Raw genomic sequence first — 27,284 nt, 5'->3', positions numbered from 1 at the left:
CTCTGGAGGTTGGTGATAACTAATATGAAAGAAGAAATTATTGTCCTGGACAGATTCTCTTCTATTACTGTGTGCTCTTAATGATAAAAAAAACTTAAAAGTTAAGCTCCATAGGCACCCCAGAAAGGCTCTGTGAAGGCATTAAAGAAAAGTATGTATGTAGGAAATTCCTTACTGCTTAGGAGTTCTCAGGTCATTTAGGAGTGAATTTGCGCCCAGGTATGGACCTGTGCTGAGCTCAACAACTAGAGAAAGGTAATCACGCAGAAGGTGGGAAATGGCTGTTAGAAGTGAATTTGGCCAAGACTAAAAGGAAAACAGGAAATATATATACTCTAGGTCAAGTACAAGATTCATATGAGAAATGTTATATTCCAAGCTTTGGGTTTGTGATGAATTTAATATTTAACTACTTTGTTTTGGATGATGGTTTTCATTTTCTGATTGTATTAAGAATATAATACATACACAAGGGATAGCATTCTTTTTTTTTTTTTTTTTTTAAGATTTTATTTATTCATGAGAGACACTGAGAGGGAGAGAGAGAGAGGCAGAGACACAGGCAGAGGGAGAAGCAGGCTCCATGCAGGGAGCCCGATGTCTTCAGGATCAGGCCTTGGGCTGAAGGCGGCGCTAAACCGCTGAGCCACCGGGGCTGCCCATTCTTAACGTCTGTTATGAAAGATTTATACTCATATTACATAGTTGTTCATCCACCCTCTTTTCTGGATAAGATGGAGTGTTTTATGGTTTGTTTTTTTCTTTTTTTTTTTTTTTTTGTTTTATGGTTTGATTGGTTACTTAGGCCAGTTTTTACTTAAGGATGATTGTACCCTGAGGATATTTTACAGAAAATGATGATACTAGAAATATAGACTAGTAGAGTCCAAAAATTTTTTTATTGATAAAATATGTTTATTACTGATTGGGTATGCATTCTTTTGGGACTTTTTTTCCAGGTCAAAGTTAATTGAAGTGAGTGCTGTTCAGCCCAACATTGCCAACTTTGGGAGGTCCTTGTTGGGTGGCTACTGCTCCTCTTATGTGCCTGACTTTGTTCTTCAAGGAATTGGGAGTGATGAGAGGCTCCGTCAGTGTCTGGTATCAGATTTGTCTCATGCTGTGCAGGTGAGTTGCCTTCACTGCTATTGAATTTATTTAGAATAAACTTTGTTAACTGGTAGAACTCCCAAGTTACCTTATATTTTTGGTTATACTTCAAACACAGTCATTGTTCTCTGAATCTTGTCACTTTTGCACTTGCATGAGTGGTACCTGTCACCATGAAAGCAAGTAGAGAGTTTCAGGAATCTGTGCAATCAGAAATCTGAAATACAGAACTTACTGTGCATATTCATAGATGTTCATTATTAGATCATTTATATCAAAAAAATTGCAAGTGCTTAAATGTGAATGCAATTATTTTCTCTATTGCATTTTCAGATGGTTCATTGCTTATATATAGAAGTACAATAGCTTTTTGTATATTGATCTTATATTCTTCTACCTTGCTGAGCTTTCTTTTTTATTTATTTTAGAGAGAGAGAGGGAGCATGTAGGGGAGGGGCAGAGGGAGGGGGAAAAAGAGTCTTAAGCAGACTCTGTACTGAGTGTAGAGTCTGACTCGGGGCTCTGTCTCATGACCCTTAGATCAAGACCTGAGCCAGTACCGAAAGTCAGATACTTAACTGTGCCACCTAGGTGCCCCAACCTTGCTTTTATTAGTTCTTGTAGGTTTTCTTGGTGTAAATTCCTTAAGTTTTTCTACATACAGGTTCATGTCATTGATGAATAGATAGTCTTCTATCTTCCTTTCTAGTGTGGATGCCTTTTGTCTTTCTTGCCTGGTTGTATGGGCTAGAATGTTCAGTACAGTGTTGCATAGAAATGCTGATAGTGGACATCCTTGTCTTCTTCCTGATATTAGGAGAAAACATTGACTCTCATTATTAAGTATGTTGTTAGCTGCGGGGTTCTTATAGATGTCCTTTATCAAATGGAGAAAGTTTCCTTCTTTGTTGCCTCCACTTTTAAATCATGAATGGATGTGGCATTTTGTCTTAATATTTTTTCTGTACCTATTGATATGATCATTTGGGTTTTCTTCCTTAATCTGTTAATGTGTTAGATTATATTAGATATGGTAGATTTTTAGATGTTAACCGACTCTTGTATTCCTAGGGAAAAAAATTGCACTTGATCATGGTATATGGGTTTTTTTATATATTACTAGATGTGATTTGCTAATATTTTGTTATGAATTTTAGAATCTGTATTCAAAGGGATATTAGTCTTTAGTTTTCTTGTGATATGTTTGTCTGTCTTTAATAGTAGAATAATACTTTCCTCATAGAATGAAATGTGATTCATTCTCTATTTTCTGGAAGAGTTTCTGGAAGATTAGTATTATTTTTTTCTCCAAATGTTTGATACAATTTGCCTGTGAAGTCATTTGGACCTGGACTTTTAAAAAGAGTATTTTAAATTGGTGATTCAATTTCTTATTCTAGATTTATTCCAATTTTCTATTTCTTCTGAGTCAATTTTGATTATTTTCATCTTTCTAGGAATTAGTTTCATTTAAGTGACCTCATTTATTTGTTGGAATAAAATGGTTCATGGCATACATTTATAATCGTTTTAATTGCTATAAGTTCACTGGTTATGTCCCCTCTTTCATTCCTGATTATTGTAATCTGTGTTTTTTCTTTTTTCCCCAACCTTCTAAAAATGGGATATTCCAAAGAAGAAGTAATTCAAGGCTTGACTTCATTAAAGTTATTTTTGGCACATAGGCATCAAAGATGAGTAGTCTGTGGCCCATGGGATCAATACCTGCTTTTTGTAAATTCATTTTTATTGGAACATGATTACCCACTTATTTATGTACTTTGTGACTGTTCAGGAGCCAAATTGAGTTATTGAGACAGAAACCTTATAGCCCCTAGGCCTAAAATATTTTCTCTATAGCTCTTTATAGAAGAAGTTTGCTGATTCCTGTCCTAGCTGAAGGTGTGTTAGTTTTATCTTTTCAAGGAAACAACTTTTGTTTTCACTGATTTTATCTATTTTTCTGTCTTTCATTAATTTCTATTCTCGTCTTTATTATTTCTTCCATGGGATGTAGTTTGCTCTTTTTTGCTAAGGTGGAAGATTAGCTTTTTAATTTGAAGTATTTTTTTCTTTTTACATTAGGCATTTAGCTCTAAATTGTCCTCTAAGCACTGCTTTCACTGAAGCTCATACATTTTAATCTTTTGATTTCATTTTCATTCACTTTATAATATTTTCTAATTTCCCTTGCCATTTCTTTGACCCATGGGTTATATAGAATTATGTTTTTGATCTCCAAATATTAGTGGAATTCTTAAATTTCCTTTTCTTGATTTCTGAATTAGTTTCATTGTGGTCAGAGAACAGACTTTGTATAATTTTAGTCCTTTTAAATTTATTGAGTCTTGTTCTATGGCTTAGCATGTGGTGTGTCCTGGAGAATGTTCTGTGTGCAGTTGAAAAAAATAGTCAGCTGTTGTTGGGCAGAATGTACTATAGATGTCAGGTTGAGTTGGTTGATAGCCTTTAGGTTCCCATGTTCATGCCGATTGTTCTGTGTAGTTGTTCCATGGTTTATTGAGCACGGAGTATTGAAGTTTCCAGCTTTTCTTGAATTTTCTGGTTTTTCCTTCATTTCCATGTGTCATTCTAATAATTTTTTTTCAACAAAACCTTCCCTTTTCTTTCTGTAACAACAGTTACATTAAAAAGGAATGGAGAAAGCCAACTGGGAAATCATTGGTGAGAAAATATGGCTCAGTGAGCAAGCAGTCTCTTAATTATTAGTCAGAAAGGTTAAAAGCTCCTGTGTTTGATCTTAAGTTGTGAAGTCTGGTGTTTTGTTTTATAGTAGGGAAATTATGAAAAATCTAAATAAAAACAAAGTTTGAAAGAAAACTTATCAAAACTCAAGTTCTTTACTTTCAAAAGCCATTTTGCTCAATCCTTTAACACCAATCAGATAAATGCTTACTGACATAGTGTATTCTGATACTCTAATAGTCCAAGAGATATATAGATGAAAAAGAAATAGCTTCCGATCTGGAGTTATTTACTTGGTAATGGAGGAAGTAAGGGAAGTATATGGATAAATGTAATACACATAAAAAACTAAATGCCTGAGGAAGATACTAATAAGTAATGCTTCACAGGAAAGAATTTATATCAGTTAATGGTATTTGTCCTTCAGAGTACAGCAGCTTTTTCTATATTTTTCAGTTCTGTCCTCCCAGTGCCTAACAGAGTACTCTCAGTAAGTATTTTTTGAAATATTTGGCTAGGAAATCCGATGTGCGTTCTTAAAATGCTTTGTATTCTCTTGTTTTCCTTTATGTCTGACCTCAGTCTTTCAGTCTCTTTTTTCCCTCCATCTATACCCATTAGCACACACACTGTGTTCTTTGATGTTGTCTCTAGAAGCCGGGAATTGGAAGGGGTAACTGTCTCCTATTGAAGACAAAACATTTCAGTTTTGAAAATTTTAACCTTAGGAGTAGGAGGAATAGTAATAATAATAATCATTTAGTTTTTATTATAGCATTAATGTTTGCCAGGTGCTTAAACATAATGCTTCACTTAATTTTATGGTGCTTATTACTGTCATTCCTGTATTTCAGATGTAGCACAGAGAAGTGTTTGAAGTTATATTAGATAGGGAATGGCAGAGCTAGAAATCAATACTGATCTACCTCTTCCTCAGTGATGCTCTTAAGCTTCTGTGCTTAATATATTCAAAACATTGTCCCTAAAACATACTGTCTCTAAAACAGATGAACAAAGGTCAATACAAATAAAATAGCAAAATTGGCATTAAAGAGCTTATAAGACTTTTATATTAGTGGTCCTACTTCTCTTGCTCTTAGAATCATTCCACTATGGCAAAAAGTAAGAGCTTTCTGTCTTCTCTGTGTTTTAGTAGCTGGGTTTCTAGTCTTTCCCTCTTATATTTTCATTTAATTATATAAAATATTTTATTATCAAAGATGCTTACAGAAAATTTTGAAGAAGTGAAAACTAAAATACCAAACTTGGGACATCTGGGTGGCTCAGCGGTTGAGTGTCTGTCTTCGGCTCAGGGTGTGATCCCGGGATCCGGAATTGAGTCCCACATCGGGCTCCCTGCATGGAGCCTGCTTCTCTCTCTGTGTCTCTGCCTTTCTCTTTCTGTGTCTCTCATGAATAAATAGGTAAAATCTTAAAAAAAAAAAGATCAAATTTCATCTTAGCTTTAACAGGTTGGATTTTTATCATTCATTTTTCTCTTTCAGTTATAAAGTTTATATTTAATGGTTTTAATTATTGTGTGCTTATAATGTCCCACATTATATTAAACATGAGAACTATTTCTTATACACCTACATGGAAAACCATGTAGGAGCTTTTTAATAAATAAATCATTAGCACAGTACTTTCTTAAAAAAATACAGTCTTATTCTTCTGAACTGTATTAGTAGAGTGTCTTTTCTTTTTCTCCTCAGTTTCTAAGAAAGTGGTATTTTTCTTATTACCAAATTAAATATATATTTACTATAGAAATACTGAAATATGTAGAAAGCTAAGCACAAGTTTTCCCAACTCTAACATTCATTGGTAGCCATTCTTAATATAAAACCTCTTCCAGTCATTATGCAGTATGTGGCATCTGATAAAACCCAGACTTAGCCACTTCCTGTATATCCTAAGATATTTAACCTTGGTGTCCTTGGCTGTAATGAAAGTGATATTAATGTTATACCAGAGTTATACTGTGTGGTGTCTTGTACATATTAGGTACTCTCTGTCTTAAATCTTGTCATCATTCTTATTCTATGTTTTTATGTATATATAGGTATGTATGTGTGTATATACACACTTCATATACATATATAACTGGGACCTTTTGTGTGTGTGTGTGTGTGTATATATGCACATTTTTTACAGATATACATTTTTTCCTGTGTACATATGTATATATAGGGTTTTTTTTTTTTTTTTTTTTTTTTTTTTTAAAGATTTTATTTATTTATTCATGATAGTCACACAGAGGGAGACAGAGAGGCAGAGACACAGGCAGAGGGAGAAGCAGGCTCCATGCATCGGGAGCCCGACGTGGGACTCGATCCGGGGTCTCCAGGATCATGCCCCGGGCCAAAGGCAGGCGCCAAACCGCTGCGCCACCCAGGGATCCCTGTATATATAGGGTTTTGATAATTTTTTCCACACTTTGTTTTTATGTAGATTCGCCATATAGTCTGCTATAGAGAACACTATAATTTATATTTTTATGTATAAATATGTATTTTATGTTACACATGTATATGAAATGTATGTATATGTAGCCACTGTGTGTGTGTGTGTGTGTGTATGTGTATTTTTATATATGGTATTATCTTTGATGTTTTGAATTCTGCTTTTATTACCTAACAGTTGATTTCAGGGAATTTCCCCATATCATTAACATACTTTGTAAACATTGTAATGTTTATTCGTTACTCCATGGTTTTGTCATAGGCTTAGGTTTTTTAACCTTTCTCCTATTGCTCAACTCTTTTCCCCCAGTTTTATTTTGATATATAATTGATATATTAATCATGTTGTACTCCTTCAACTAATATATTACATATGTATATATTGCAAATGACTACTATGGTAAGTTTAGTTACCATCCATCACCTCATATGGTTACACATTTTTTTCATCACTTCATATGGTTACACATTTTTTTCTTGTGATGAAAACTTTTTTAAAAAGATTTATTTATTTATTACAGAGTGTGTACACGAGTGGGGGGGAGGGACAGTGGGAGAGGAAGAGAGAGAATCTTCAGCAGACTCCCACTGACTGAGGAACCCAACATGGGGCTGGATCTCGAAGACCCTGAAATGATCAACTGAGCTGAAATCAAGAGTCTGATGCTTAACTGACTGAGCCACCCAGGCATTCCTCTTGTGATGAGAACTTTTAAGATCTATTCCCTTAGCAACTTTCAGATATACAATACAATGTTAAGTATAGTCTCCATGCTGTACATGTCCAGAACTTCCTTAAAGCTGGAAGTTTGTACCTTTTGACCAGCTTCACCCATTTCTTCCATCTGCATCGCTCCTACCCCTCTCACCCACCAATCTGTTCTCTGTTTCTGTGAGTTTGGATTTTTTAGATTCTCTGTGTGTAAGATAGTACAGTATTTGCTTTTCTCTGTCTCACTTCACTTAGCATAATGCCTTTAAGGTTCATATGTATTGTTGCAAATGGCAGGATTTCCATCTTTCTCATGGCTGAATACTATTTGTGTGTGTGTGTGTGTATCACATCTTTATTCATTGATGGAAAGTTTGGTGTGTCTTTCTGGCTGTTGTGAATAATGGTACAATGGACATGGGAGTGCAGATACTTCTTTGATAGCCTGTTTTCATATCTACTGAATATATGTATACCTAGAAGTGATATTGCTGGAGGATATGGTAGTTCTGTTTTTAATTTTTTGGGAACCTCCATACCGTTCTCCATAGTGGCTGCACCAATTTACATTCCCACCAGCAGTGCACAAGTGTTCTCTTTCTTCACACCCTCTCCAGTACTTGTTATCCTCTTGTCTTGATAACAACCATCCTGTCAGGTGTGAAGTGATACCTCATGTGGCTTAGATTTGCATTTCCCTCATAATGAGTGATGTTGAGTACTTTTTATGTCCATTTTGGTTAAATGCAGGTCTTCTTTGGAAAAAAATGTTCAGTTTCTCTGCCCATTTTTTAAATCAAATTATTAGCCCCCCCCCTTGCTGTTGAGATATATGAATTCCTTATGTATTTTGGATATTAACCTTTCAGCTGATAAATGGTTTGCAAATATTTTCCCCCATTCGGTAGGCTGCTTTTTCATTTTGCTGTTGGTTTCTTTTGCTGTGCAAGAGCATTTTAGTCTAGTTTGCTTTCATTGTCTTTGCTTTTGGTGTCAAATCTAAAAAATCATTGTCAAGACTAATACCAGAGATCTTACTCTGATATTTTTATGCTTTTGGGTTTTATGTTCAAGGCTTTAATCAGTTTCAGTTGAATTTTGTGTATGGTGTACAGTACGGATCTACATTCATCCTTTGGCCTATGGCTGTCTAATTTTTTCCAGCACCATCTATTGAAGAGACTATCCTTTCTCCATCCTATATTCTTGGCTCCTTTGTTATATGTTAATAGAGCACTAAGCATGAGTTTATTTCTGGGTTCTCTGTTTTTTATTGCTCATCTTTTTCTTTCTTTTACTGTCGATATTGATACTTCTGTGTTTTAAGAACATAGGACAATTTTTTTAGGCTAGATCACCAGAAATGGGGTTGTTGGCCAGTGTTAAAGGCTAGGATTATTTTCATATTCTTGATGTATGTTTGTTAGTTTCTTCTCCAAAAGGCAATGCCAATTTGAACAGCAGTTTGCAGTATCTTTAAGGCCTGTTCCCTCTGCTACATTGAGGGTCTCATTATAATTTTGAAAGGTGATTGAAGAAACTTGCTAGTTTTGTAGAGAGTACACTGAAATTGATTTGGAACATTTTTAGTTCAAATGTGCAGTTTACGAGGCCATGTTTGAATACCTAGCAGGCAATTGAAAAATCAGGTTTTGTTATGAGATGGAGATATGGAAGTATCTGATAGAGAAAAGATTAGAGATTTTATGTATTGACATTCTGGAAATGCCTGAGAGAGAAAAAAGGCTGGTAAGATTGTGGATGAATTTGTATTATAGAAGTCATGAAACTCAGAAAAGAAGGTTAAGAAAAATAAAGCATTGTATTTATTGTTTCTTACATAAATTACTTCCATTTTATGACTAGGAATTATCTAAGGCTGGATACAAAGATTGTGGGAGAAGCTACTACAAGGTCTTACTTGAGAATATACTATCATCTGCTGTAGGCTTTCTTTTCCAGAAGTTGATGATGAAGGGAAAGACTGGGATTGTCTAAATTGAAATTTTATCAGATAAGGACATTGCATATGACAGTCCACTAAGTGAAAATGAGCAATAAAAATGAATGGTATTGCCCTCCACTTTGTTTTTTAAACAACTTCTAAAGTGATTTTGATTTGAATTATTTCTGATCATAAGCTTGGTATTTAGGCTCTTCTCACTTGGAAAGCTACTGACTTGGAACCATTTTTCTTTCCTTTACCAAAACATAGTTTTTGTAAGTTTTGGTTAGATAAACCATTTAACAAACCAACAAAAGAGAGAGGCAAACCAAGAAATAGATTCAATAGAACAAACTGATGGTTACTGGAAGGGAAGTAGGCAGAGGTGGGAGGATGAAATAGGTGATGAGGAATAAGGAGGGCAAGTGTTGTGATGAGCATCAGGTGCTGCATGGAAGTGTCGAATCACTAAATTCCACACTTGAAACTAATACTACACTGTATGTTAACTAACGAATTTAAATAAAAACTTGTGGTGGGGGAAGAAAAATCTTAGCCACATGCCTTTTGATTGAAGGGCTATAAAGTTAATTTCTAAAGTGGTTTGTAACCTTTTTAAACAAGGTATATTTTGTAGCTGCTTCCTCATTATCTGTTTAGGCATTTCCTTGTGAAGATAATGGTTGTACCTCCCCCCCAATCATAATTTTCATCTCCTAAAGATGCCCACTGCTTGTGAAAGTATCTGCCTTTAACAGTTTGTTACTCCATTTTGGTTATTTGAGCATGCTTCTTGCCTTATTTTTCTTTTATAACTGTAGAAATACATTAAAATATATTAACTGTTACCTTGTTTCTTAAAAATGCAAGGAATACCTTACATCTTTAGATGTATGTAACATTTCCAAAATTATATTTCAGTAATTAAGTTGATTAATTAAAACATGTTATATTCTTGGTAAGAGTTGAATAAGAAATATTTGAGTACTATTTTATAAAAACAAATATAAAGTTCAGAGTTTCATGGAAAGTTTTCGCAGTGTGTCTTTCCAAGCCATTCTCCTCTTCCCCACTTCTCAGTATCACATTTCACTAATTTAGTCATAGGCATTTACTTATGTCTCTGAGTCTTCTCATGATATTCTCACTTACAGAATTATCCATATTCCTCTTTTGTTTTGCACCAGCAGTCCAATCCATACTTAAATTTATAGCCCTGTGTCAGTTCTACTGTGAAACTCCCAATCACACAAAACCCATTATTGTCCTCTTCTGCTACCCCAGCACTTGATGCCTGTTTTGTCTGTTAAACATATGTCTTTTTATAGCCATTTGTATTTATTTTTATCTCCCATACAGGACTGTGAACTCCATTGTCTTTGTTTACTTAGCTTCAAGCCAAAAGCCTTATTCATAGTGGTTGTTCATTTACTGGGCAAAGGGATATCCTTTGGGCATGCCAAACCTGGGTTTACCAGGGAGCAAACATTCTTTGTTATAAAATTGTACTAACAGTACAACTTTGAAAGAAAAAAGGCCATTGGGTTCATGTATTTCAAATACTAGGTTTTTTAAAGGTTTTATTTATTTATTAATGAGAGACAGGTAGAGAGAGGCAGAGACATAGAGGGAGAAGCAGGCTCCCTCCGGGGAGCCTGATGTGGGACTTGAACCCAGAACCCCGGGATCATGCCCCAAGCCAAAGGCAGACACTCAACCACTGAGCCACTCAGGCGTCAGTAAATTCATTGAATGATCAAAAGACTGGTGACAATTAACTTCTGGATTAAAGAATACAGAGTTCTGCAAACTGATGGCTGTCAGAATGGAGGCGGGAGGTGAGGGATGGGTAAAATAGGTAATGGGGATTAAGGAGTGCATTTGCTGTGATGAGCCCCAGGTAATGTATGGAATTGTTGAATTACTATATCATATACCTGAAACTAATATTACACTGTATGTTAACTTACTGAATTTAAACAAAAACTTTTTAAAAAGAGTTCTGGGGATACCTGGGTGGCTCATTGTTGAGCATCTGCCTTCGGCTCGGCCTGATCCCAGATCCAGGATTGAGTCCCGCATCGGGCTCCCTGCATGGAGCCTGCTTCTCCCTCTGCCTGTGTCTCTGCCTCTTTCTGTGTGCATATCTCATGAATAAATAAATCTTTAAAAAATTAAAAACAAAAAGAGTTCTGGTAATGAATCTCTACAGTGATTATTTCTTTCTTTTTTTTTTTTTTTTGAGATTTACTTATTTGAAAGAAAGAGAGTGAGGGGGGCAGAGGGAAAAGAGAGAGAATCTCAAGTAGACTCCCTGCTGAGCATGGAGCCCAGCTGAGTCTTGATCTCATGAGCCTGAGATCATGACCTGTGTTGGATGCTTAACTAACTGAACCACCCAGATTCCCCTAGGGATGGTTTCTATAAGATGTCTCAGGGTATTTGTTACTGAGCTAATTAAATATTCCATTTTCCACTGTTAAGAATTCTTTGGCAATAGCTGTCAGAATTTAATATTCTTTTATTCTGTTTTTGATATCTCTTCCTTGCCTTATTTTCATTAACATTTATTTGAAAACTTCATTTGCTCATTATAAGATGAATTCTTCTTTCCAGCATCCAGTGTTGGATGAACCAATAGCAGAAGCTGTCTGTATTATAGCAGATATGGATAAATGGACTGTTCAAGTGGCCAGTAGCCAGAGACGGATGACAGATAATAAATTGGGAAAGGAAGTATTGGTTTCCAGTCTTGTGTCCAACCTGCTTCATTCCACTCTTCAGCTTTATAAACATAACTTGTCTCCAAATTTTGTAAGTATGTATAAGGCTTGAATTATTTAGCACTCTGAGAGCTGACAATTTTATTTAGTATATGCCTACATTGAATACTGCTGTTAGCTTCATCACTGTTTCTTGGAAAAAAGTGGTTATAGACTGAAGGTTTGTGTTCCTTTAAAATCCATGTGTTGATGCCCTAACACTCAGTATGATGGTATTTCGAGATGGGCCTTTGGCAGATAATTAGGGTTAGATGAGGTGACGAGGGTGAAGCCCTTATGCTGGGATTCATGACCTTCTATGAAAAGGGAACACAAGCAGAGGCAGTCATCTCTGTGCCCAGGTGAGCTCTCGCCAGAACTGGACTATGCTAGCACCCTGACCTTTATACTTCCAATCTCCAGAACTATGAGAAAATAATTCTCTTTTTTTAAGTCATTTAATCTGTGCCATTTTATAATGGCAGCCCAACCTGACTAAGACAGAGGGGGATCTCTACATGTCTATTTATTGTATGGTTTCAGCAGCTAGAATTTAGTGCCTGACTAGTTTAATGTAAGATATAGACATGTAGTGTCCTCACGTTTTGTGCAGAATGCCAGTGCTTTCTAGAGCCTCATTGTCATGTCAGGACTTTGAATGATCCCTCTTCATAATACTGAATAACTTCTTACTGAAGACACTATTTTCCAACTTTCAAATTTCTTTTTTTTTTTTCTTGTTAGGACAGATACAATACAGCTTATTTAAAAACCTCTGTAGAGCAACATGATAAAGTCCACATTTCACAAAACCACAGCTAACATTATTCTCATTGGTGAAATATTAAAAGTTTTACCCTTATGATCATGGACAAGACATGGGTAGCCCACTGTCACCACTTCTAGTCAACATAATACTGGAAAGCCCTAGTCAGAGCAGTTTCACCACTTCTATTCAACCTAATACTGGAAAGCCCTAGTCAGAGCAGTTGAGCAAGAAAAAGAAATGAAAGGCATCCAAATTGGAAAGGAAGAAGTAAAATTATCCCTGCAGATGATATAATCTTTAATGTAGAAAACTTAAAGATTCCACAAAAAAAAACTGTTAGAGCTAAAAATGAGCAAAATAATTGCAAGATACAAAATCAGTGTGCAAATATAGTTCGATTTACATACACTATGTATGTACAGTAGACTGTACTGTATTGTGAGTCTGAGCCTGTATAGCAATGAACAGTCTAAAATGGAAGTTAAGAAAGCAATTAAAATAGCATCAAAAGAATAAATTACTTAGTAATAAATTAGACCATGCACAAAAGACTTGTATACTGAAAACTAGAAAACATCGCTGAGAGAAATTAAAGAAATGGAAAGACATTTTGTGTTCATAGATTGGAAGACCCAATATTATTAAGATCACAGTACTATTCAAAGTAATCTACAGGTTCAATGCAATCCTTATAAAAAATCCCAATGACTTCCTTTTTTTATTTTTATTTTTATTTATTTTTTTTAAATTTTTTTTTTTGAAGAAATAGATGCATCCTAAAAATTTGCATGAACTCTCAAGGCACCTGAAGAGCCAAAATAATCTTTAAAAAAAGAACAAAGATGGAGGACTCACACCTCCCAGTTTCAAAACTCATTACAAAGTGATAGTAATCAAAACAGTGTGACACTGGCATAAGGACAAACATATAGGCCAATAGAATTTAATAGTCCAAAAATAAACCCTTACTTATATGGCCATTTGGTTTTAGACAAGGGAAACAGGACCATTCAAAGAGGAAAGGGACCTTTGCAATAAATCATGCTGAGAAAATTGGATATCCACATGGCAAGTACCCTTACCTTATGCCTTGTACAGAAATGAACTCAAACTTGAATCTGACTTAAATCGAAACCTAAGTGCTTAAACTATCTGTAAAACTGTTCAAAGAAAACATAGGGGATAATCTTTATGGCATTTGATTTGGCAAATATTTCTTGGATTTAACACCAAAAGCATAGGCAACAAAAGTAAGAGGTAGATACATGGGATTTTGTCAAATTGAAATCTTTGTTTACCAAAAGACACCATCAAATGAAAAGACAATATGCAGAGCAGGAGAAAATATTTGTAAATCATATATCTTCAGAGATTGATATCCAGAGTAACAAAGAAAAACTCAGTTTAAAAATAGGCAAATAGGGCAGCCTGGATGGCTCAGCGGTTCAGCGCTGCCTTCAGCCCATGGCCTGATCTGGAGACCTGGGATCAAGTCTCATGTCAGGCTCCCTGCATGGAGCCTGCTTCTCCCTCTGCCTGTGTTTCTGCCTCTCTCTCTCTCTCTCTCTCTCTCTCGTGTGTGTGTGTCTCATGAGTAAATAAATAAATCTTTTAAAAAAATTAAAGAATAAAAATAGGCAAATAGACATTTCTCTAAAGAAGATGCATAAATGGTCATTGAGCATATGAAATGATCTTTAGGAAAGTACAAATTAAAACCAAAGTAAGATACTCCTTCACACTCATAGTGTGGCTATGATCAAAAACATAAAAGCATCAAGTATCCTAAATGTGGAGAAATTGGAACCCTTGTACGTCACTGGTGGGAATGTAAAATGCCCCAGCTGCTGTGGAAAACACCTTGGCAGTTCCTCAAGAAGGTTAACATTGTATTTGTCCTGTAATCCAGAAGTTCTGCCTTTGAGGTTTTACTCAAAACATTTGAAAGCAGGGACTCAAATAATTGTACCATCATGTTTACGGCAGCATTATTTACAATAGCCAAAAGTTGAAACAACTTGGGTCCATTAACAAATGAATGGATAAGCAGAATGTGTATTAATACATAGAATGGAATATTTCAGCCATGAAAAGGAATGACATTCTGATACAATATGGATGAACCTTGAATACATTATGCTAAGTAGAATAAGTAGAAAGGACAGATTAATTACAGGATTCTACTTAAATGAGGTATCTAGAATAGGCAAATTCAGAGAGAGAGAGGAAGTAGAGATTACCAAGGGCTTGGGGGAGGAGGGTATGAGGATTTATTATATAATGGGTACAGAGTTAATGTTCAAGAAAATGAAAAAAGTTCTGGACATGGAAAGCGATGATGGTTATACAACACTGTGACTGTACTTAATGCCACTGAATTGTATACTTAAAAATGGGTAATATGGGACATCCCCTATGTGGCTCAGTTAGGTGTCCGACTCTTGATCACATCTCAGGTCTTGATCTCAGGGTCGTGAGTGCATGCCGTGTGGTGGATAATATGGTAAATTCACAAATATATGTAAATTACATACAAAGTTTGTGTGTTTGTGTGTGTGTATTATATACATACATAGTTTCTATTTTGTTTTGCCAAGAAGAAAGTGGGTTTTTATTAGCAGTTTGGTTTTTTGTTTTTTTTTTTTTTTAAGTAAGCTCCATGTCTAATTGAGGCTTAGACTCACAGCCCTGAGTACTAGAGTCCCACACAGTACCAACTGTGCCATCCAGGTTACCCCTATTAGTAGTTTTAATAGTTGAATTTCATTGGAAAGGAACACCCTGCAAGAATTTAGTGCTTTAACACACCTGAAATTCATATTTTTTCCTCAAATGTATAGTTTCAATTCACATGCAAAACCACCTGTTTTATTAAATTGAGCAACTTAGTTGATAATAAATGAAGTGTATATATTTTAGTTTTTGATGTTCTAGCCTAAAAATGTCTTTTTTCTAGTAAGGACTACTGAGCATTCTCTGTGGGCTACTGCCAACTTTTTTCTTTAACTCTCCATGGGATAATAACTCTCCATGGGATAATGTATTTCCTATAGACATACATTTGAAATGCATCAATTTATGAGTGTTACATTTATCAAATTTGGAATAAAAACATCTTCTAAGTCCTGGAAATGTGTAGTGGTGGGATCCCTGTGTGGCGCAGCGGTTTGGCGCCTGCTTTTGGCCCAGGGCGCAATCCTGGAGACCTGGGATCAAGTCCCACATCGGGCTTCCAGCGCATGGAGCCTGCTTCTCCCTCTGCCTGTGTCTCTGCCTCTCTCGCTCTCTCTCTCTCTCTCTCTGTGACTATCATTAAAAAAAAAAAAAAATGTGTAGTGGTGATAATTTCATATCTTTTTAAATGTACTTAATGCTTCTCACTTTCACACTTAAAAATGGTAGAATGGTAAATTTTATGTTATGTTTAATTTACTGCATTTAAACAAAAACTCTATAGGATCTAAATCTATAGGATCTAAACTCTATAGGATGAATTAGAGAAAAATTTACACTCCTTTTAGCTAAAATTATGTGCTTTAAAAATGTGCTCCAAGTTTTAATTTATATAGGAGTAACTAAACTGAATTGTCATAAACATGTTGCTTTGGAATTTGCCATCACTTTGAATTAGAAAATGTTTTCTGACCTGATCTTTGTTTCCCCCTTAACTGCAGTGTGTAATGCATCTAGAAGACCGATTACAGGAGTTATACTTCAAGAGCAAAATGCTATCTGAGTACCTGAGGGGACAGATGCGTGTTCACGTCAAGGAACTAGGAGTGGTTCTAGGGTATGTTTATGGTTTCTTTTTGGCTGTGTTTTCTCATTGCACTTTCTTTAGGCAAAGAATATTCCCCAGAATTGCCTTTTTTCCTTTAAAGTCCTTTTCCTATTAGAAATTGGATACTGTTGTCAGTTGGGTTGCTCTATACCATATAAAAGCAGATTCCTAGCTTCCACTGATCTGAAAAGCATCATCTCTTGTACTATTACAATAAGTTGAGAAACTTGTAATTTACAAATATTGTAAACTCATCATTTCCAGCATCTGCCCTGCCATCCAGATGAGCTGATTGAAGTAACACTATTCTGTGGGTGGTAGTACATTACCTACATATTATTACTCCTACCCCATTATCTTTATACCCCATTATCTTTATACCATGTCTGTCTATTTTGCAGTTATCCCTGGGAAGAATATACTTTTCTAAAATGCTAACTGAAGGAGGAACAGGAAATTAGTGGGAGACATTGTCTAGCCTTTTTCATCATATTCTGTAGTCACTTTGCCTGTATTCTATGGCTACTTCCTGTGCATGTGTGTATGTATGTGTGTGAATTATTTCCTGAAATCCTAATTGCACAAATTAAAACAAACTAAAAATCTTTGAAATTAAGCTTTTTAGAAGGGAGAGCCAACATCAAGTAGCAACTGTGTGTCAGAAACCAAATTAAATATTACTATTTAATATTATTTCTTATCTTGATTGGAATAGATGATTCTGTGTCATGCCTTTATTTTTTTATTTTTTATGCCTTTATTTTTAAAAAATTTAAACTAGTTTTTAATGTAGTTTGCATATAACCAAATTTTACAGTACATTTTGGCATAAAATGAAAATTGTCAGTGACTTTTCCCCAACTTCTGACTCTCACCCAAACACAATTAATGGATTGTGTCTTCTTACAGAATTTTTAAATATATAGGATAAAAAGTATAATTTGGTTTACTTTCTGTATATCATCATGCAACTTGCCTTTTAATATATTGTGAATGTTTGTTCATATAAGTAAAAACTGATTTATCTCCATACTTTTAATGGTTGTATAGCATTTCATTATGTGGTAGAATTTAGATTATTTTCAGGTTTTGTACTGTTACAAATCAATGCTAGAATGAATATAAATCTTTGCAGTTTGTAGGATAAATTCTTAAAATTTTTTAGTTAAAGGATAGATGTATTAAATTTTTGATGGATATTGTTATTGTGATAGGTAAAACTAAATAAAGGTCATCAGAAAAGTATCAGAATAAATTCTCACAGACAATAGGAAGCATATTCTTCCTACTGCTGGCTATTGCCAGAGTTTTCCATCTTTGTCAAGCTACTAGCTGAAAAAAATATATAATATGATTTTATTCAGATTAATTCTCTGTGAATGAGTCTACATAACTTTTTTTTTTTTTTTAACATAACCTTTTCTATGTTTTTGGCCACTTTTTTCCCTATAAAAAGGGAAAGGATGTATTTTTTAAGAAGCTCCCCACCCCCCAAAAAAAAGCTTCCCTTACTTCTTCCTAGTACTTTTTTTTTTTTTTTTTAAGATTTTATTTATTTGAGAAAGAGCAAGAAAGTGAGCACATGTGAGCAGAGGAAGGGGCATAGGGAGAAGGAGAGAATCTCAAGCAGTATCCACTTGTTCTGAGTGCAAAGCCCAATGTGGGGCTTGATCTCATGACCCTGAAATTATAACCAGAGCTGAAACCAAGAGTTGGACACTTCACTGACTGAGCCACCCAGGCACCCCTAGGTACTTCTATAAAAACTTTTTTTTTTAAAGTACGTTGGGGATCTTTTTTTTTTTTTTTTTAAGATTTTGTTTATTCATGAGAGACACAGAGAGAGAGAGAGGCAGAGAGAGAGAGAGAGGCAGAGACACACAGGCAGAGGGAGAAACGGGCTCCATGCAGGGAGCCCGACGTGGGACTTGATCCCAGGTCTCTAGAATCACACGCTGGGCTGGAGGTGGCTCTAAACCACTGAGCCACTGGGGCTGCCCTATAAAAACATTTATATCCAAAACAGTATAGGTGGACACAGTCACTCTATTATTATACTTTGTTGTATTTGTTAGATACTATCCCTTGCCCTAATGCCTAGTCTATTAGATCAGTGAGATGCCTTCCTACATCCATGACTTGTTACTTACTCTTGGGTTTCAGTAGCTTCTGTTTAAAAAAATCTTTTGTTCTAGTTTTTACTTACTGAAACATTTCCAGTTTGTGTAATCTTCAACTCTCTTCTTACCCTTTCTTTTCCTTTTCGCCAAAGTGGCCTAGGTTCTTGAATGCTGAAACATGGTACATAGATAGCAGTCATTGCCTGTAAGACACATGTCCTGGTACAGAGAGCCTAAACTGAGATTTTTTTTTCTTTATTTCAGGATTGAATCCAGTGATCTTCCTCTTCTGGCTGCTGTAGCAAGCACTCATTCTCCATATGTTGCTCAGATACTCCTTTAACATAAAGGTTGTTAGGAATTAACTTCAGTATAAAGTTAAATAGAAACCAAGGAAGCAGATACAACATTTGTTTATGGCAGTTTTTTGTTTTTTTGTTTTTTTTTCCCTGTTAGACTTCCATCTGAATGAGTCAAATGCCTGGGTATCCTGTGTTGCAGTACATATTGTGTGATCATTGGATTATTCTTCCTTTTGGCTGGACTTTGGGTGGTGGTGTATTTTAAACCAAGTTAAACGAAAACAGCATAAATAATTTTGAGGGAAAGCATTTGAAAAAGCCAAAGTGTAGAAATTTCTAAATGAATAACATCAAGGAATTTCATATGATCACTCCCGTGTTGCCACACTCATAAATAGCAATGGATGTCTCCAATTAAATGGCTCAGAAATAGTCATTTCATTAGTTTTAATTCCTTATTTCTAAGGTATAGATAGATCTATAAAAGCTTATTTGTTCTTTTGTTTTTCAATTCAAAATAGCTAATTTTGGGGGTATTTCTTAAAGTATTTTAAACAGCCTGTTAATTATAATAAATCCAGAATAATGAGTGTAAATGTGTGTATGTTATCCATCCAAGTGTACATATGTATCTATTTTTTAAAAAAGCAGAGGTAAGAAATACAAGATTGATTGGTAAACTTGCCTTTTTTAAAAATAATATTTTCAACTAGTATCAATTGTAAATAGTGTTTAAATGTTACTCTGTGGTGAATTTTCTGTTCATACACCCTAAAATAAACTAAAGCCGATCTTTTTTTAAGGCTGAGGAATGTAGATTCCCCAAATAAGAATACAACTTTATACTATTTGTTTTGTTTATAAGTATAAGCTAATTCTTATAAATGTTAATATTTACATATTTGCATCTAATTTAATAAATGAAAATTAGGATTAAAAATTACACCAAAGCATTGGGAAAAATAATACTATTTTCTTTAAAAGTGCTCAGGTAGCCAAGGCCTTTGCTTTCAGTATCAGCCCTTCTTAAACCCACAGGAACTGAATATTTTTCTCAGTCCTTCATAATTTCAGTTTACACTAATAGAGCTCGTTAACTCTTAAAATTCTTCTCTTTTAATAGTCTGTCCCTTCCAAAATCTAATTTTTTCAAATATTTTCACTTTTCAATTGTTAATGTTTTTGTATATATTGCCGAGTGTTGCTTATGAGAAAGGCTAATATGGAACCAAACTCTTGTAAGTAATGTAAATAGAAAGATAGGTAGATAAAGTTTTCAATATACTCTACTACCTCAGTTTACTTGAATACTACATTATAGTTTATTCTTATCTGATCTAAGATATGTTTAATGCTAGAAGTGAAATTGGTTTCTGCTTTCATGGACTATTTTCATCATAATTGATTAGCTTAAAAAACCCACTTGCTTATTCTCTTACTAAGTACAATTACTGTATGATATATTCATTCTTGCTGTTTGAATTTTCAGTAATTAAGGAAAATTCCTGTGGTTCGTTTAGTCTTTGGCCTTGAATTTATAGTGTTGGGTCACATTTTGCCTTGTTCTTTATGTATTCAAGAAATCTCCAACTAGGCAAGAAATGGTTGTTTTGATGGAGTGTAAACCTGAAATTGTTGTGCCTGCAATCACTTGCCCCTGTGTCCTATCAGCTGATCCCAGTTAGTACTTGAGTCTCCTATGGATGACTTGCTGCCAAAGAGTGTTTATGATTCTGTTTTCTTTGGCTTAATTTCCGTATTCCATTAATTATTGAAATTCTTCCCTCTTATTGCTTGGAGTTCTATGAATCAATCTCTTTGGCAGAATTCGGAATATAGGCAGATTCATATGTGGGCCATTGTACATTATTTTTTTATTGTAGTTCAGAATGATATGTAGCAGGTAGATAATGTCTGTTTTTGCTTGTTTCCTTAATTAATCATCAAACTATTCACAGTCCTGTTTGAAATCTCTTAATTATCATTTAGGAAATCTAGCCTTCAATAAATGGATGGCCCATGCTACTGTTCTTTTTAAAGCTAAGCTTTGCTCAGAAGGAAGAGGCCTATAGTTTCTCATAGAATCATTAATCCTTATAGGATTCCTGAGTTTTATAATTCCTAACCCACTGTAATTTCTACCTTCATCATAGTCTTGTTTTTCTTACACAAAGCCCAAGGAATGAGCTGCTACTTCTTTAAAGTGTGATCATTATGATGAATGTGAAGAGTTTTGGCCTGTTCAAAATAATTTTTTCAACTTCTTATGGTACAGATAGATGTGTTACATATTTTAAAAACCTGTTTATTGCAATAGGAAAAAAACCTGTTGCAACAGGACATGAAAAAGGGATATTTTACATTATAGATTTAAAACTAATTTTTCCTTGTATATAAACTAATTGGTTTGATTTGAAATATTCCTGGCTTTTATTAATATGTCTTAATTTTGAGTTTGAAAATGTTAAGTGCAATAAACATTCTAGCACAGATTTCATTTTGTTGCAATTGGCATACACTGGGGATGATCACTTTTAAAAAAAAGTAGGCATACACAATGCCTACTTCTGGTGGATGTCTTATGAGATTGTTCTGCTTTCTCTAAGTTATTTAGATGGTGGGATATGTAAAATGTACATACTTGTTCCTTGTTCTGTATACATTTCTCAAATGTACACCTGTATTATAATAACCTCCCAGTTCTAGGGGAAATTTGTGCAATAAATACACGTCAATTTGATGGACGATATTGGTCTTTTATTTCATATTTGATCAGGTATATTCAATATTGTAGACTCTGGTGTCTGTTGACTTGTATTCTTTTCACAAGTGTGGCACTTCTAGATATGTGACTTTGCTCATAATGTCATTCTTTAATCCCAAATTTCTTTACTGGTATTTAGTAGAATCTGCTTTCTGAAGCGGTTGTGCGAATCAAGTGAAATAATCAAATTTTATCAATTTATCTCAATGCATTCTTGGCTGCTGCTATTATTGAGTAAACTGTCCAGCCTCCCCACTATTCTCCCAGTGGTTGTGGGGAGAATTTAACATTATGTTTTCTTTTTCTTTTTCTTTTTTTAAGGTTTTATTTATTCGTGAAAGACACAGACAGGCAAAAACATAGTATGCAGAGGGAGAAGCAGGCTCCCTGTGGGGAGCCCAATGTGAAACTTGATCCCAGGACCTCAGGATCACACCCTGAGCTGAAAGGTGCTAAACAATTGAGCCACCCAGGCGTCCCTAACATTATGTTCTTATAAATGAAAGTATAGTCATAAAAAATATACTGGTATGTTATTTTTGACCTGTTCTTCATGATGACAAACAGAAAATTTCTTTAACTGCTTTTTTGAAAACAAAATCATTTAAAACCTAGAAGCCATGTAAACCTATTAAAAACATTGTATCCAATACAGATTACCACTGAGTTTATAATTAAACATCCCCCCGCCCCCCCCAAAAATTGGCCAATTGGTTTGTATTCTAATCCTGGTTTGTTCACTGATTTGCATGTGCCTTTGAGCATGTCTGTCCTCTTCATCTTCATTATAGGGTAAGTAAGCTCTTTCATCAGCCTAGAGAGCCTGCTCTGCAGCCGTGATTCAGCCCTGAGTAGGCTGTTGGGATGCTGCCTTATCTTACTCAGGCCAGTTGATTTGGGCAGAGTTAATGTCGGGGGGCAGAATTAGACCAGTGGATTTTTGTAGTGACGATGGTCTTATTTTATATTTATCACTCTTACATTAGACAAAAGAAAATAAGTGCACTATTTTAAAGCAGAGAGGAAGTATCCAGTATTTGGGAAGCATCCATCAGATATTTTAGAGGTTTATAATTGGTATCTGTGTCACTTTGTGCTATTCCCGCATATAAATTTAGAGAAAATTTAATAAATTTAGAGAAATCTTTCTGAGAACCATAGAGGAATGATTTTGGCAGTAAGAATCTGAAACATGGAATCTAATCTGAGATCATACAGTCTTTCTTATGAGGGTTCATTTTGTTTCTCAGACCAGAGTGGTTTCCACCCAGTATGTGGTGACAAATGTATTGTAAAAGATTATCTGTATTCATTTGCTTTTGCCAATGTAGAATGTAGAGTGGAATGACACGTGGGACAAAACCTGAGGTGAAGGTGCAGTGGGAGCTGAAGAATTGTAGCTTTGAGTAGGAAGGACTTAGCTAAAAAGGCAAAGGTTGGAGAATGTAGTGCTTCTTATCCTTGCTTTGGAGTGTAAACCATGGACTTGGTTATGTTTGTTCTAGGTTTAACCTTTCAAATGCATCCACCAACCAAAAGAAAAAAATATAAGCAGCCCAAAAGATATTTTTAAAGAATATGTGAAATTCCCACCCATTATTTGTCAGGAGAACTTTGGTGATTGTCTTCAAGCATAGGCTGAGCTTCCCCAACTTCCACTGCCTCCTGAATCTTGGTCCCTTGTAATTCTTTTAAAAGGGACTGATCAGTGTGAGACTAGATCAGTCCCTTCATTAGATTACAGACAGGTCTCTGGGTTAACACTGATCAGATCTCCGATAAATCTGCATTTACTCTAAGGAGCAGACTACGTTGAAGAGGCTTGAGCTTCCTTATTTCCAACTGACTTTTTAAATAACAGTCCAAAATAGGTCTCTCTATTCACCTCAGTGCTCATATTCAGATTCTTGGTAAAGGCAACATTACCTAAATGGTCTCAAGGGGACTCACATTTTTGAAATGTGTAGGTATAAGGGAGATGCTATTTTCTCAAGAAATTTGGGATGCTGCTTTTGTATCACAGCCCAGCACTCACAAGTCCGTATCCTTCACTGTGTGAAGGGACTGGAATTAAGTCTGGTAAGACTAGTCCAGAACCTGAGTTAGTAGTTTTTAAACTACTAAAAACTAAAAGTAGTTTTTAAACCTGATTGCATATTAGAAACACCTACGTAGCTTTTTTTTTTTTTTTTTTAACCTACGTAGCTTTTGAGAAATACTAATTCCTAGACACCTCCCCCTCAGATTCTGATTTAACAACTATAATTGCCTTTATGAATTTAGGCCAGAACATGGGTTGTTTCCCACCCACCCCCCCTCTGGTAGTGACTCAATTTCCCAGCATACTCCAAATCTTAAGTCTTTACTTCATTCCAGGTGCTATTAAAACCAGTGCTCTTTACTCCCATATTTTTGTTGGTTTGCTTTTTTTGTTTTGTTAAGATAGCCATTATGAGTGTCTGCCTAATAAGGTTTTGGTTTTGCATAAAACATTTACCTCTTTCTTTGCCATTAGACAAGTCAAGTGCTTATCTTTTTTTTTTTATACATCAAAATCCCCTCTTCATTACTTAATCCTTAGATAGTTCCATTTGTTCATTCAACAGACTCATTGAAAACCTGTTATATGCTGGACACAAGTCTGAGTGCCAGCGACATGCCAGTAAATAATACAAACCTTCTTCTGTGTCCTTAGGGAGTTTACTTATTTCCCACTAGTTGGGTAGAGAGATGAAAATATGGAGTCAGGGGCGCCTGGGTGGCTCATTGGTTTGGCGCCGCCTTCGGCCCAGGGTGTGATCCTGGAGTCCTGGGACCAAGTCCCATGTCAGGCTCCCTGCATGGAGCCTGCTTCTCCCTCTGCCTGTGTCTCTGCCTCTGTCTCTCATGAATAAATAAATAAATAATCTTTAATAAAAAATATGGAGTCAGGTTGTGGTAAGTATAATGAAGAAAATAAGAGAGTAGGGAGTTAAGCCATATATATATTTATATATTTTTAAAGATTTAATCATGTTTTGTTTTTCCTAGAATTTAATAGACTACTTGCATTCAGAACCATTATTTTTCCTTTCAGATACCAGCTAGTCCTGGTGAATCCTTAGAGGTTGCCTTTTCTCTGAAAAGTTACTAGAGTTTTCATTGTCTATTCACTTTTTTCAGCATACTAGAGCACAATACAGAGTAGTAAGGACAAGAAAGATTTTGAAAATGCGCTTACGTTCATCTTTGTATAGTTATCATGGACATTTATTGTTTTTACTATTGCTGTCTTAGGATAAAAGCCTAATAGGTTATTTTTGTGTAATTTTTGCCATGAAATATATACACAAAAATCAATATACAGTAATGCAACCATAACTTAGGTCAAGAAGATTATTTTTAGTAACCTAGAAGTCCCTTACTCCATGTGCCCTGTCCTGATCATAATAGTCTCATCATTTTTTGTAACTACCAACATGATTTTTGTGAACATCTCCCTTTTTCTTTATAATTTTATCTGTCTATGCATCCTTGTGTGACATAATTTAATTTTGCCTGTATTTGAGCTCTAGGTTTTAGTTATACTTCATATTTTGTTTTTTTTTTTCTCTCAACATTATGGTGGAGATTCTATCCACTGAATCTAATGATACCATAATACACTTATTCTATTATTGATGGGCATTGGTGTTATTTTTAGTTTTTGGCTAATATGAACAATGAACATTTTTGTTCATCTTTTCTGGTGTACATGGGTATTCTTCAGCACATATTATCAAGCACTGGACTTACTGTGAAAGGGTATGTTTCAGTGTTACTAGAAGATTTTTCTGCCAAAGCAGTTTCCTAGTTTACACATAACCTGCAGTTTGACAGTTCTTGCTCCACATTTTCAAGAATGCCTAAATGTGTTTCTACAAGTTACTAATGAAAAAAAATTAGGGGTTAAAAAAATACTTTCTAGTTCTTCAAACGTTTATTTCAGCTTTAGAGAAATTACTTTTCAGAGGTAAAGTGTGCCTGCGTTGTGCAGACAACAGCCAAAGTACTTCACATAAATTATCTCATATAAGCAATGGGTCCTTTACTATTCCCATTTTACTGATAAACTGAATTTAAGAGATATTAACTTAAAGTGGTTTCCTTTTTTTTTTTTTTTTAAGATTTTATTTATTCATGAGAGAGAGGCAGAGACACAGGCAGAGGGAGAAGCAGGCTGCATGTGGGGAGCCTGATGCAGGACTTGATCCCGGGACCTGGGGATCACACTCTGAGCCAAAGGCAGATCTCAACCACTGAGCCAACCAGGTGCCCCACTTCAAGTGGTTTAAATAGAAATAGCCTATTAAAGACAAATTCAGATGTTTATCCTAACGTCTAAGCTCATGGTTATCATACTTTAATTCCTTTACCTTCTTTCAAATATGTGGCCCTAGAAACTGATCCTTGAAGAATGGAAGGGCTAACCTTTGTGAGTCTAGGCAGACCTTTGGCAGCATGTTTATATAGACACAACATGACGAAAATGGGTCATTGCAATTCCTTGGGATCTCTCTACAATTAATTTCCAGGATGGCTGAGCCACAACTTCCCTGGTTTGGTTTTTGGCCTATACTCAAAAAAGAGATGTGCTAATGGTATGTTGTAAACTACAAGTTTGAGCAAGCCCAACGACCAACAGAAAACAAAGCTATTATTTAATATCAGCCATCGTTACCAAGTCCCAGAAATACCAATGTTGCAGCCTGAATTCTCCTTTTCCTTTTGTTACTCTCAAATACAATTCTTATCACGTCATTAAAAAACTGATAATCATAAAACACTGAGTTCTTTAGTGAACTATGGTAATTGCTGTGAGAAATACTAAGATATACCTACATGTGGTATACAGACCTCAGGACGCTTAAAATCCAGTGAAAATATGTCGATGATGGCTAAGAAGAATTTTGAGACCAGTGCAGCCAAAAGAACAGTGAAAAACACTATTGATGAACGACGGATTCTGGAATTCCGTCAGTCGTCTCACAGTGAAAACCTCATTTGCAGGTGCTGGCTAGCCTCAAGGGTGGTCTTTCTTTTTCTTACCAAGGGACCAGTAAATAAATGGAAACTGTTGGGAAAACAGGCTAGTATGTAAATGCAGTGCGGAATTGATCACTCCTGAGTCTAGGGGGCCCTATATCCTCCCGACACCCGCCCCCTCGCCCCTAGGAAAGGGCTGCCCTGGGTACGGGTTCCGCGCACGCAGTACACACGTGACTTCGCGGGCCAGCACTCACTGGGAGCTGGCCGCAGGACCAGCGCCCGCCAACCCCTGCTCAAGGCCACGAGACTTCGAATTTCTCTGCCCTGATCTCCGGACGTCCATAATGGTCCGTTAAAGTACTTCCTGACGGCCTCCTCCCACAAGATTCGTTTTATTGAAAGAAACGCACGGAAGAGAGTGAACGAACTTCCTTGTTCGCCGAACTGCAGTGGAGACTTCTGCGCTTACTCCAAGGGAGGGGCGTCGGCGTTGCAGAACTGGAGTTTGGCCCGGGGCGTGGCCACGCCCTGAGCTTCCGGATTGAGGCACAAACAAAACCCTCCCCCCCAGAGCGTTTACCCTGACGGTTCTGCCCCAACAGCCTACTTTTGCTCAGTCCCTCACAGCTAGTTTCCGGCCCTTGCACCGGAAGTTGGAATGGCCGTAACCGCAAATCCGAGGCGGATGTCGTGACGGGTTTAGGTAAGATCTCGCGACGTGTCTTCAAATCTCACGAAGAGGAGTCGAAAGAGGCCTAACTGCACCGCCCCAGTTTTTACGTCACCGCGGAGGCACGCCCTTGGGCGCTCGTTTGCGTGCTCTCCCTGCTGCGCACGCGCA

At 35.9% G+C, this 27,284-nt stretch overlaps 1 protein-coding gene and 1 long non-coding RNA gene across 10 annotated transcripts in view; one reads left to right on the top strand and one right to left on the bottom strand.

The window, feature by feature from the left end:
• The window catches only part of FNIP1 (folliculin interacting protein 1), a 155,382-nt gene extending 133,438 nt beyond the window's left edge, over positions 1-21,944 (top strand). For 5 of the 7 annotated variants that reach the window (XM_077911563.1, XM_077911560.1, XM_077911565.1 and 2 more), the window contains 4 exons: positions 960-1,128; positions 11,555-11,752; positions 16,144-16,259; positions 18,635-21,412. In XM_077911563.1, coding sequence (XP_077767689.1) covers positions 960-1,128; positions 11,555-11,752; positions 16,144-16,259; positions 18,635-18,713 — 562 coding nt within the window. In that variant the 3' untranslated portion in view covers positions 18,714-21,412. Of the gene's footprint in view, positions 1-959; positions 1,129-4,272; positions 4,309-11,554; positions 11,753-16,143; positions 16,260-18,634; positions 21,413-21,757 lie in introns of those variants that run through there. The other 2 variants (XM_077911561.1, XM_077911566.1) reach the window with 2 other exon arrangements.
• Positions 966-27,284, bottom strand: LOC144322062 (uncharacterized). Of its 3 annotated transcripts, none has more exons than XR_013387617.1 (4): positions 26,854-27,284; positions 26,297-26,528; positions 5,045-5,247; positions 966-1,917 (listed from the first exon to the last, which is right to left on the bottom strand). It is a non-coding gene; the product is annotated as an uncharacterized LOC144322062 (long non-coding RNA). The 3 variants fall into 3 exon arrangements; XR_013387618.1 differs by having other exon boundaries at positions 26,312-26,528; positions 26,854-27,283; XR_013387619.1 differs by lacking the exons at positions 26,297-26,528; positions 26,854-27,284 and adding an exon at positions 18,457-23,721.

Source organism: Canis aureus, chromosome 10 (genome assembly GCF_053574225.1).
Source record: "Canis aureus isolate CA01 chromosome 10, VMU_Caureus_v.1.0, whole genome shotgun sequence".
NCBI lineage: Eukaryota > Metazoa > Chordata > Mammalia > Carnivora > Canidae > Canis > Canis aureus.
This window is presented reverse-complemented; position numbering and strand designations above follow the sequence as displayed.